The sequence below is a fragment of the Cenococcum geophilum genome (assembly GCF_001692895.1).
Source record: "Cenococcum geophilum 1.58 unplaced genomic scaffold K441scaffold_24, whole genome shotgun sequence".
Lineage (NCBI taxonomy): Eukaryota > Fungi > Ascomycota > Dothideomycetes > Gloniales > Gloniaceae > Cenococcum > Cenococcum geophilum.
The window spans coordinates 1,751,399-1,764,399 of record NW_027137582.1 but is presented as its reverse complement, the minus strand read 5'-3'; the positions used below and the strand labels follow the sequence as shown (position 1 = coordinate 1,764,399).

General features: G+C 37.7%; 1 protein-coding gene across 1 annotated transcript; it reads right to left on the bottom strand.

Moving 5' to 3' along the window:
• Positions 1-7,494: 7,494 nt before the first annotated feature.
• K441DRAFT_612211 (uncharacterized protein) lies at positions 7,495-12,297 on the bottom strand (the record flags this gene model as incomplete). The annotated part of the gene is made up of 5 exons (XM_067645605.1): positions 7,495-8,350; positions 8,476-8,785; positions 11,351-11,963; positions 11,997-12,082; positions 12,150-12,297. 5 exons carry the CDS (start codon positions 12,295-12,297, stop codon positions 7,585-7,587), a joined length of 1,923 nt encoding a protein of 640 aa, XP_067503558.1. The 3' UTR covers positions 7,495-7,584.
• Between the last annotated feature and the right edge of the window lie 704 nt (positions 12,298-13,001).

Genomic DNA, 13,001 nt, shown 5'->3' with positions numbered 1-13,001 from the left:
TATTAAGGCCTATTTAGGTAAATAGGAATAGTAGTTAGTTAACGCGTTGCACCGGATAACCTCTAGATCTATTTATAACAAATTCCTAAAATTAAAGAGGTAAATCCTACTAAATTTTTATTATTATTATTAAAATCCTATTATAAAAGCACTATAAGGAGCTAGGGTAGGAGAAGAGTAGAGGAATAAAAGATAAAGTAAAGTTCCGCGCTAGTAAAGAGCTGGCAATAAGTCGCATTATAGAGTACCTTTTTACTAAGGGTTTCCCTAGTGGTTTTAGTTGGAACTCTATAAGAGCTTAGTAGAGGCGAAGTCTTAAAGGACTAAGACCCTAAAAGGGGAGGCAATTATAACGGAATCCCCTAAGAGGTACATATCTAATAAGACGGTAAGAGGTTTTATCTATGTCCCATCTATGTTCTAGAAGACATAGTTAGACAGGTTAGGGGTAAAAGGTTTTACTAGCGTCTTAGAAGAAATATATAGGAAGCTAATTCCCCTCTAAAGAAGAACTAGCGATTAGTCTCTAAATAGAAGTGGTTAAAAGCATTTGTCCTTTAATACGTGAAACTTATTCTACCTTTAACTTACCTTTAACTTACCTTCTACTTACCGGTGACACTGTCAATTAGATAATTATACATTTTGGTCAGGCTAGCCTTTTATAGAAACTAAAATAAATACTGTATTCTTTACTTACCTCTAAGCTAGTATATAATTTCCTAATTAGGAAAAGTCGTTTATAAGTAGTTGCTACTACCTTTATACAAAATCTTCTTATTATACCTCTTTAGTCTTACTTATAGATAACTAAAATTATTTTATATTAAACCTATATTTAAATATAAGCCCTAAAAGCTTCTTAACTCGTAAAATTGCTATATAGGTTAGCCTAGCTGTCTTATTCTTTTCCTTAATATTTAGAATTACTTAGTTAAGTATTAGGCCCTGGCTTTTATATATAGTAAAAGCAAAAGCTAAAGTAATTAGAAATTAATACTGTAAGTAAGAGCCTCTTATACCCTCCTACTTATAAAGTATAAAAAATATAGGGACGACCTTCTTACTATCCTACTAAGTAAATAGAGTAGGTCCGTTATACCTATTTATTATAATTAGTAGTAACTAAGGCTAATCCTTTTTAATATCCGCGTGTCCCTTTTATATAACATCTTTAACTATATTAGTAGTACCGTTTACTAAGCCTAGTTTAACCCAGATATTTTATATTAGTATTACTTTTACGCCAATATATAGGGCTAGATTCTCTATAGTATTGCACTAATTAAGAGTAACTTTTTATATACCTACACTAGTATTAACTAACTTAATAGCTATTACTAGCTGTAAAAGGTCGCGAAGCTAAGTAGTATTATACTTACCTATAGCAGCGCATGTACTATATAGCCGAATTATATTATTAAAGCCCGCAACCTTATTAGTAGATAGGCCCTGCTTATACCTAGTTAAAAGAAGCTTTTAGGTTAATTTACTTATAGAATTACTACGTAGCTTTATAAGGGCGGTCCTAAATATAAAGCTCTTAGCGTTATTACCGCCTTACCGCATAACTTAATCTAGGAAAGCTATTTAGTTAATCGCCTTATAGGCTCCCTTTTTATAGCTAGCAAGCTCTAACGGCCTAATAGGTAGATTGCTATATAAGGCCGCCTAACCTATAGGGGGAAGCTAATAGAAATCGCCTACTAGTAAGATATTTAAGCCTCTAAAATAGTTATTATTACGCATAGGGTAGATCTAACGGAGGCGGTAGTTAATCTAGGCTAGATATACTTGCCCGATTATAGATTTCTTATTAAGGATAAAATAGTAAATATCCTTAAAAGCTTGTTATAAAGGCGTAAGACTAGTAGTAGGTAATTTCTTAAACGGACGGTTTACCGGCAACCTTAATAGATTATATATAGTTCTGCCGTTAATACTAAAGGTAGCTACCCTAATAGGGGCAGCTTAAGCTAATAGCAATAGCTTATTATTAGCCCTTACTATATTATAGAGCGTAGTAGAGAGGATAGTAATAAGATGCGATTTACCGGTTTCTGCCTCTCTATTAACGTTAATCCGTAATAAGGGGGGGCTAAGGCCTACTTAGATCTGCCTATAGTAATTAACTATAATATTATAGATATAACGCTAACTTAGTTATAAGGAGGACGGAGTTGCTATTTAAGATAAGCGGCTCTATAATAGAGGCTATTGCCATACTTCCTGCTAATAAATCCTCTTATTAAGCTCTAGGTACGTACCCCAATGTATACTCTAGTCGTAGTTATAATTAAGCTCCCTATTACTAAGCCTATTAAAATCCTTAATTTTAACTCTATTAGTATTTTAAACGCGGGTATATAGGGCCTTAAAGGACTAATATAGCTCTAAGTTATCTGCGAAATCGCCTTAAACTTATTAATATTATTAGTAGTTTTATAACCTTCCTCTAGTTTCTAATTATAGAAGTAGTTAGGTGGGTGCTAATAAGAGTTAACGTAAGCCTAATAGGAAGCTATATAATTAGGGGCCCCAAATTTATTAGTATAAGTAGCCACTTCCTTATACTCCCTTTATGGGTAATAAAGAATAAGCTTTATACGGCAGAACTTAGGATACTATAGATAGGAATAATCGCCGTTATATTACGGAAAGTACGATATAACTTAAGGCCTTACTCTTAGCCGACGCTTATAAGTAGAGTGATTAAAATAGAGTAGAAAATTAAAAAAAGTAATATCCTCTACCCCATCTAGGCGGTGCTTATATTTCTTATAGTTAGATAGTCTATACCCTCTTAGTTACCTATCCTTAAGCTTATATATAGCGCTTCGGTCGTCCTCCTAGTAGTAGTTTAAAGTTACTATATTTTTTAAGCCTTTAAAAGGGGGAATATTAAGAAGTAGATAGTATACCTTCTATACCAACTAATTATATTTAGTAATAAGCTTATTTATAAACTTAGCTACTATTAAACTAAAGGTATAAAGACTGTTGGTATATAGCTATACTAATTAGAGTAACTCCTAGTAAGAAGTTAACTTCTTCTCTTCCTTACTACAATATTTACCTATATAGTTAACTATTACTAATATACTTATAGCAGGCGATGTATTAATATTTACCATCTACGCCAGTATTATAGCTAAATTATAGCTATTAAAAAGCTTATTATTACGCTATAAATAGAACGTCTAGTAATATAGGTTTTAATCCTTTAATATAGCGGCCTTATTATAGAGAGAGCGTAGAAAGTAAAAGCTGCACTCCTTTACTCTAGCGGAGCCTTTCTTTAATCTTAAGCAGTAAAATTCAGTATAATTGCGGTGCTGTTAAAATTAATTAAGGTAGGCAGTAAGAAGCTTACTGGTGTTAAGGTATTCTTTATAGCTAAGAGTAGAAGAATATTAAAGATTAGGAGGCCTAGATTAATTAGGATTTATTATAGATATAAAAGCAGCCTAGTACTTAGTAAAAGCCGCCCTTAATTTACTAGTTAATAGATCTGGCCTTAGGGCTATTAAACTCTATAAAAAGCTATATATATAGCCGCTACCTTACGCCTACCACTTATATCGGGACTAAAAGTTAGTGCTATTAAATAGACCTATAAGCATGTGCTTTCTAAATAGATTAAAGCGGTAATATAGCCAGTAAGTAGCAATATGTGGGTTATTATTAAGATTCTAAGAAGCAATCCGATAGCGCTAAGCCTTATTAGCAGCCTTATATTCGTTAAATCGAGGTATATAAGAGTGTAGATTATACTAATATAGATTAGCAGCGCTAAGTGTAAAGAATAGAGACCTACTTTTAATAATTTTAGTATAAGCCGTAAGCTTATTTCTCTTCTGCTTCTAGTAAGGCCTAGTGCCTTTAAACTTCTATATATACTATACAATCTTATTTAAAACCTAGTTACCCCTACTACTATTTATAAGATTATTAAGCTTATTTAAAAATAAACTATTTTTATCTAATCGGCTGTAAAGGAAGTAGGTAGCATTAAGGGCTTACTTTTTTATAATCCGATTAAACATATAGTAGCGAAATAAGGGGTAGCAGCTAAACCAACCGTCCTAATACTTAAGCATATGCTTAGTATATGTAGCTAGGGTAACTATACGGCTTTATAGCATATTAAAGTCGGCTTTACTATAAGGAAATAGAGTATAAAAGGCGCTGCGCATAATAAAACTAGCTAATCGCTTAGAAAGAGGTGTCTGCTATATAGTAAAAACCTTTAGGCCCGTGTAAGAGTATATATATTAGGTCCCGCCGCGCTTACGACAAGTTCGCAAGCACTCTTAATCTTTTTGGCCGTATGGCGACGTGGAGGCGGGCCACGTTATAATTGTGCTTGCGAACTTACTAGGGCCAGGTGTCGTGGGTTCGATCCCCATCGGTCACTTCGCTTTAGTACAGTCTAACACGCATCCGTGTGATGAGGCGGGTCGGCTGAGTCCGATCGCTTACGTTACTGGGGACTAACTAATATGGTGATACTCTTGGCGTTTGATTCCTATAGAGGCCCAAACAGACGTATAAAGGAATCCCTGCGAGCGCTCGGGGACGAGCGCGCAGAGGAGAGGGCAATTGTAAGAGTATATATATTAGGTCCCGCCGCGCTTGCGACAAGTTCGCAAGCACTCTCAGTCTTTTTGGCCGTATGGCGACGTGGAGGCGGGCCACGTTACAGCCCGTTTATAGGTCTTATTAGTATTAAACCTTATAACCTAAAAGTTCTAATTTATTAAGGTTAGGTACTAAATTAGGAACTAAAGTATCTAGTATATTGTTATTAAATTTGCTATCTAGTATATTACTACTAAGCTTGGTAAGCAGAGGATTAATAATAAAAGGACATTATATAGGAGTAAAATTATTAGACTCCGACTTATTAATATAAGGTAGCTGATTTAATATAGAGCTATTTTTAGGTAAGCTAGTAAGCTAGGTACTACATATTTTAATATCGCGATAATTAGAATAATTGGCCTTTAGAAAGTAAAGCCATAGTACTATAATAAAGCGCCTTATGGTATACCGCTTGGTGAACCGCCGACTTAGGTATTAGCCACCCTCTATTATTATAGGCCTTACGACCAGTATATTAAGTTTAGTAGGTAGCCGTGGTAGCTACCTCTAAGTCTTTAGTATATTCTAGCCAAAGCAGCAGACGTAGCCAGTATAGCGATATTACTGGCTATATATACGTACGACTTACAGATAAACGTATACGCGCGTAATTAGAAGCTCCTCTACTGCGGTAAATATAGGTAGGAAGCTAGGAATAGGCCCTAGATTAAGCTTATTACTTTTACTAAATAGGGAAGAAAGGGTTAGATCTTTAAGGCTATTGGCGTCCTTAATACAGACTTTATATATACCTATATTGTCACCCTCTATAGCTAGGCCTATTTAGAACTACTACTCCTTATAGCAACTACACGTCTCTATATATTTAGCCTATAGTATACTCCTAAACTTCTTAATTCGCTCCTAATTAACAGCCGAAATAGGTAGTAGTATAGCCGTAGTTAGAGCTTGCCGTAAAGAAGGTAGTATTAGCCGTAGAGTAGCCGTAGTTAGAGCTTACTAAGAGGGAGCTTACTAAGAGGGAGCTTATAAAGAGGGAGCTTACCACAAGGGAGCTTACTATAAGGAAGGTGGTATTAGCAGTAGAGTAGGTATTAGTAGTAGAGTAGGTATTAGCGGTAGAGTAGGTATTAGCGGTAGGGTAGGTATTAGCGGTAGAGTAGGTATAGGAGCTAGTTCCGGCAAGGATGCATTTAGGTTATTTAGAGCGCCTCTACTACTATATAGAGCTTTATCTATAGTATATAGCGGAGGAGTAGGCGAGTAAGCTTCACCCCGCTAATTAAGAATGCGGTACTCCCGTTATATTACCCTAATTATCTTCCGCCGTTAAGCTATTTTAGGGGTATTTTAACTGTTCTGGCCGCGAGGTAAGAAGACGTCCTTAGTATCGGTTTTAGGTAAAGAATTTTGCTAGCGCTTTATAGGACAAGTCTTAGTAGAACCAAGCTTTGCTTTCTGCCTATTTAAATTATATTTAGAGCCCTAGGAAAGTAAGTAAAAGTAGAAATAATATACAGTATAGGGAAAACGTACCTTTAACCAACACGATTAACATTACTTTAAAAGCTTAATAGATGGGCCGTTTTTAATAAAATTAATACGGGGTTGTATTAAACAGCACTTGCTGCACTTAATTAAAGCAGGTTCTACCATAGTTAAGACGCGTATAGTAGTATTGATAGAGATATCAACAAAAAGGTTGATTTGCTGATAGTGAGATCTTAAATATTTTGGTGTTCGTCACGTGTATTCTGCAGGTAGATACCGCCCGCGTTTTTTTTTCTAACCAATGAGAAGCTAGCTTTCTAACCAATCAGAAGCTAGCTTGGCAGGGTTTGAAAATTTAAACACATTGAAAGTATAGACCACTCGTACCTCGGGTCAATAAATGCAATGAAGATTTAGTAAGCCTTTTTGTGACTGACATCCCCATGAACATTGCCACTTTCAAACATTCGTCGATAATACCCCATAATGATGAGGAAAGAGGTTAGTGACGCAGGACCCTGATGCAAGCTCGGACCCCGTCATCTTGATAGCCGTAAACTTTCTTCCTTCGGAAAACGGTGTCTTGGTAAGCAGCAAATCTTGGCCAATGCTAGCCAATTGATTAGACGCTAAGGAAATATGGTTACATTTCTTGGATGCTACCTTACCTTATTCGGTAAACGGCAGGGATGTTCACTAGAGTTATTTCGTCTTATGCTGATGAACTTCTCCGGTCAAATTTGGTTTTCTTTAATTTGTCAGACACGCACGACGAGACTAGAATTAATGGATACATTTGAGCAGACTTAGCAGAGTCTTCTAGAAATAAAATTCTAAAGCTTAAATACAGATCAATGCATTCAGCGATATCAGGAGAGCTTTATCATGGCTCTATCCCCTCATTATAGTCGTCTCTGGTCTGTCGAAGCTATGCGCTTTTAAATTTGGTATTACAATCTTCCCAAGTTGCTCGCATGACCGTTTAGAGAATTCCATTACTGCCTTTCCTCATCTAGCACGCTTCATCGGCATTTAACTCTACAAGATGTGCATATTTATGCCTCGCTACATCCGGAACTAGCAGCAAAATGAATTGCTGCAAAGTGGCATGGTTTATTTTTGTGACTACCTTAGGTATTAATGCAGCTTAATTTCTAGGAAAGAGGGCGCAGATAAGATTGTGGGAGATTGGTAGTACTCCTTAATTATCTTTATCAACAAATGAGCAGATGCAATGATAGGTTCCCTGTTACTAAAGGTTCTTAATTAATTGACGCCTTTTCAGCCACTCAAACCTAATCCGTATGTTTGAATCCTCAGCGAAACTAGGGCAAAACTTTGGGCTAGGTTCACCTATTTAAGATCTACACTTGACGCAATTTCACCACAATTATGGCCCTGCGATCGTAATACACACCCCAACTTCGTACTCGTATAATTTGCCTCGAAAAAGCTTTCAGACTTCCATACATAAAGTGACCGCTACGGCTAGACGAATGGCCCCAGCGACGGAGAGCTAAATCGAGCCGGTAGCTCCGTCGGCATTACGGCAAAGTCCTCAAGCATTTGCTGCCATATAGCATCATTCCAAAATTCTTGCGTCGGATTTTCTGTATACTTTGTCTGATTGCTCTGCAAAGATGGAACAGCATTGACATTGGTGCCGTTCTGAAATCCTGCAGACTTTCCATACCACGATGCAGGCATGGACGCATCAGCCGAGTGGATGCTATCACTCGTGTAGATGTTATTTCTCGTGCATGTCGGGTGTGATAATCCATGTGAGTTGGGTGTAACTCTGTGCGGCTCGATATTGCTTGGCTGGAGGTTTGACATCTCATGTTTCTCAAGCCATGACAGCATACTTCCAATGACTCTCCTAGAGTTCGCCCAAACATCATCACCGGTAGATAATGCTCCAAATTTTTTCATTGTATCCAATCCAAGCTGGTAGACACTCTTTTTTTCCAACCCGGTTTTCTCGTTCCAAACATCGGTGGGGGCGAGCAAGGTCAGTTTTGAAAGTATTAATAAACAATACCAAAGGGTAGTGAGAGAGCATGCCGGAAGATGAACGATCGTATCAAGCGGAAGCTCGAGAAGTGAAGAAACAGATGCATGGGTAGAAGAGAGAAGGGCCCGAAGCTGACTTGTGTGGTTGGGGCTAAAGACTCTATTACGATGGCGCACCCCATGCCCTAAAATATGAGTTGGTATCGCTTTTAGTTCGAGGAATAACGTCCCTATTACCTTGCTGTTAGAAGTTTGTGATAAAAATACCTAATAGCATGATAAACTGATAACTAGTGTTGAGATAAGAAATATTATAACATAAAGATTTAATAAGATGGGCCGATGGGTTATCCGAGAAACTAACACTGGTCTTGCATCTTGCACTGAGACACACTCGCTTGGATCTGCGTCCCTTGCTCTTGCAGCAATTCCAATAGCATATTCCTACTTGGACCGGCTGTTCTATGAGCCCAATCATGATCGTTGGGGTAGAACACTTCTTCACTTTTCCGAGAAAGCACTTGAATATCGATGTAATTTTTCAAGAGGGTATCTGTGGGGTATTCTGGCTTTTCCAGGAGAGTGTCGCAGCATTGGGCAATCCATTCTGTATGTCTCATGAACAACTGTTTACGAAATATTGATGATCTTAGATAAACAGTTAGTTTTGGCGTTCCTCTGATAGCCATGTCTGGAAAACTTACACCGAGCAAAGGTCAGGGTGGTTTTGGATAATGCGAATAAGCGAGCATAAAATATCCTTTATCCAATAGAATATGCATAAATATCGCAATCGATAAGGATAAAAGTGTCCTATGCGGAGCTTTTCTACCCCAACCAAGTAGAATAGGACTCGATTCTAGCTGAATTTAGCAGATACTGCAGATATTGCGGATATTACGGATATTGCGGATATTGCAGATATTATAGATATTGCGGATATCGCAGATATTGCAGATATTGTGGATATCGCAGATATTGCGGATACTGCGGATATTGCGGATATTATAGATAGGCGTAAGGTATTATAGGGTCCCTATCTACCTTCCCCCCCTAACTATATAATAGCTATATACTTAGAGAAAAATTACCTATTTCTCTTATAGTTCTTCTTTAATGCCAATTCTTTAAACACTTTGTTTTCTTAAGAGTTTTAGGATCCATCTGCATTCTCTCCTATAATACCGTACAACGTCTTCCTAAAAAGACTCTTTCTGGCTTATTACTTATTGCTAGAATTAAGAGAATTTTGATTGCCATAAGCGAGAGCCGTGGCCAGCGTTTTTATTACTATTCTTAAGACCACCACTAAAGTGTAGTTGTTGAAATCTTATATGGCGTCTTAGAGATAAAGTCCTTATACTTATTCTGACTTTTTGGTTAAAATATTATACTATTAAAATCCTTGGCAATCTTATTAAACTTATTAAGGTCTTAAGCTAGAGCTAGCTTTTTATATAATGATATACTTCTAGGCGTAGAACTCCTATTCCAATATCTTTCCTAAAGCTCTTTAACGCTGTTAAGTATAGGCTTACGCTACTCCTTCTTTTAAACCTGCTTAATATATCTTATATAACGGGCTAGATAAAGAATAAGTGCAGCGGCGTAAAGGGGCGAGTTATCTGTTTTATGGTAATACCTATTAAAGGTATTCTAAGCATTTTTAATGCGTTTAGAGAACTCCTTATTAGATATATACTCCTTTTATTATATATTAGCTAGGAAATAAAGAGGGGAGATAGACTAACCTGGGATTTATTAAGGTGGTTAATTATAATATCTATTGTAAAAAGTATATTCTTAAGCGTTGCTTTGTGTCCCTGGCATTTTAGGGTTACCTGGTAGAATATCTAAAGAAAGCTTTTTATTATATAAAGCGCCTCCTAGTCCTTTAGACTAAGATAGTCCTTTTTAAGCGTATTAAGGTTACGCTTAGTATATATATTAAGGGCAGACTTTTTCTAAATTGCTACGCTGAGTATAAAATACCAGCTATTCCATCTCATACGATTATTAAGCGGAATTCTTCTCCCTATAAGACTTTTAAACTCCCTTATACGACTAGCTAAGCTGCGGGTATATATAATAATATTATAAAGCTTTCTAAGTGCGCTAAGCTTCTAAAATAAATTACTCTTCTTTTTCTCCTCTTTTGGATTTAGCTCTTTTCCTTTTTTATATAACTTAATATTATTAAGACTAATTAAGTTTTTAAAGAGGAAAGCCTATACGGCAAGGTTAAGAATATAACCCTAACAGCGGATCCGTTAGTAGACGGGATTCTATTTAATTCCTTCTTTTTAGAGAAGCTAGTCGCTTATTATATAATAGAGCTTATTATTTACAGTATGGTTATTAGATATAACGGCACCTAGCTTTTATATAATCCCGTAGTCCTTAAGCACTAGAAGAAGAGTATTCTATTACTTGTTTCTGCTATAAGAGGCTACCGTATAAAGGCTAAGAAGAGCGTTTATAAGCTTTTCCTAGCTATTAATAAAATGGCCGTAAATCGCGAGGAGAAGGTGATTATTTGGAGAGGTCTAGATATTAACGGAGAGATGAATACTTATTAGTGCAGACTGTAGCCTCTTTTATATAATATCCTTTTGCGATAGCTATAAGTTATAGATCTTTTTACTAACTGCTAAATGGGCTATAGTTATATGGCCGTCTACTTTAGGATTAATTAACTATAGAAGAATATGGAACTTTGGCTACTTAACTATCTAAAATAGTAAGTTTTATACAACAATTAATGTAATAAGGGCCTTATTAATAACTTCCTTATTTAGGACCGTTCGGAGTACTTCTAAATTTAGCTCTTCTGTCTTATTTTAAGATGACGCTTTAAGGTAAAGGTCTTTTAATTAATCCCGTATTGCTTCTTTTATAACTAGTTTTAGGCTTAACTGTAATACCATGCTTTAACGCTAAGTAATTTCGGAAGTTGGAAGTTGACTATGCAGCGTACGACTCTGTATAGTGTTTATAATAGAATAAAAGACGGGCTTTTTTATTTTGTACGGGCTTATTACTGCCTAGTGGACGGGTATGCTCCCATGTTAAAAGAGCTAAGCGACCTCTTATATTTTTGATTTAGAGGTATTAATAGAGTTGAGAGCTTCTGATTCCACTTCTGAAGCCATATTTTATACGATAATAAAGAAGAAAAAGGCGACGAAAATTTATTTGGGGTATGCCAAGACTTATCGCGATAAGATTTATCCAAAACCACCCTGGCAAAGGTAGTAACATGCCAGAAGGGCGCGCTTTCCGGTGGGAGACTGATAATGTTTTTCTTCTGGGGTTTTTTCTGGCTTTTGCACCCCAGTATAAAGCCCAAAATTTTCGTCCTTGTCGAGACCGAGATCTACCACAATCATGATGGCCATTTGTAGTAGCAGGTACATTTGCGTGTGCATGGTTTGCCAGTGATAATGATACCAAGCGACATGGACCAACAGTCCTAAGAGGAGATCCAAATTCCTCTCATTATTCAAAATCACACGAGTACCTATAGCCTTCTTTACTTCAGAAGCTAATTCGCCTTGCAGCTGCAAGTTATCTTCAAGAGAAGCTGTCATTATTGTCATAAGCAAGAATGGATATTGCTCTCGGAGAGCAGAGACACTCATCTCACGAGGTACAATCACGAATGGAAACTGTGGCATTTTGTTGACGCGGAATTTCTCAAGCAGCCGACCAGCTTCTGTAGTGGTAATAATTCCGCGTGCGAAAAGATCACAGCATGATTCGGAGGCGGGTATTGACTCCTTCGGCAAGGCATCCGGCGTTTGACTTTCAGAACCATTTCGGGGCTGCAAGGGCGTCTGCGCGCTCTCGATATCCTGGAGAACTTATCAGATGCGGTCTTGATGGACTGAGAGAACATTAGATGCCTTTTGTGCAAGTTGAGCGGCTAGACTATCTACTTGCTCCTGGAGCCTGTCAATACGATCCTTTCTGTCTTGAGTCAGCTCGGAAATGCAATGAAGACAGGGATGTATTATCATACGAATCGTGCTTTGGCCTACTGGACCGGGATGTGTCTGAAAAGATGCACTCTCGACCCAGTCTTGCACAGCGTTCACAGGCCGTGCCACCTTCCAGAGTCGAGCACCTGACTTTCGAATGCACGCACCGGACGCAGGCATGCCGTCTTGGGGGCTTTCTCGGATTCATTGTTATGGTCAATATAATAATCGCTTACTAGATGAGCTACTGCACCTGAAATCTGACCTTATGGAAAAACCTCTTTGGGAGCTATGGTTTGCTCCTGCTGGCTGGGCGTATTTGATGGCCGAATTTGAGACAGTCCCTGGCTTATGTCATTCCAAAGCTGATGAACGTAGGCAAACCGTATCGTTGTGTTAATTGAAGGCCTCTACGACTGATGCAGTTGGATGTCGCCGCTGGCACCGTCGATTATCCGCATGAGCGGGAGCAGGAGCGGGATCGGAGTCGGAATCGGAATCGGAGCCAGCACGGAGGCTTCAACGTTACCTATGCTCCTGCCCTAGCATACGAAAGTAAATTAGGCAACTGAATTTGGAAACTTTCTGTAGCTATTTCTATCTGCCTCCTCAACAAAATGTTGGCCGTCTTAAGACAGCAACTGGCCCAATTTTTTCTGTTCATTTCCGTTTCATGATTCCTGACCATTTCACGCATTCTTTGAAAGTTCTTTTTCTTCTTGTCATGTAGAAAGATCTCCCAGGAAAACATTAAGAAATGTTTCGCTCTACTCCATCTCAAGATGTTGCACCCGATGTTCCTAATTCGGCGCAGGGGAGTGATGCTACAGAAATGCAACATCTTGCTGGCATTAAGCTGTATAGCATCTTGACAGGTGTTTCTATTGCATCGTTTCTTATTTCCCTTGATGC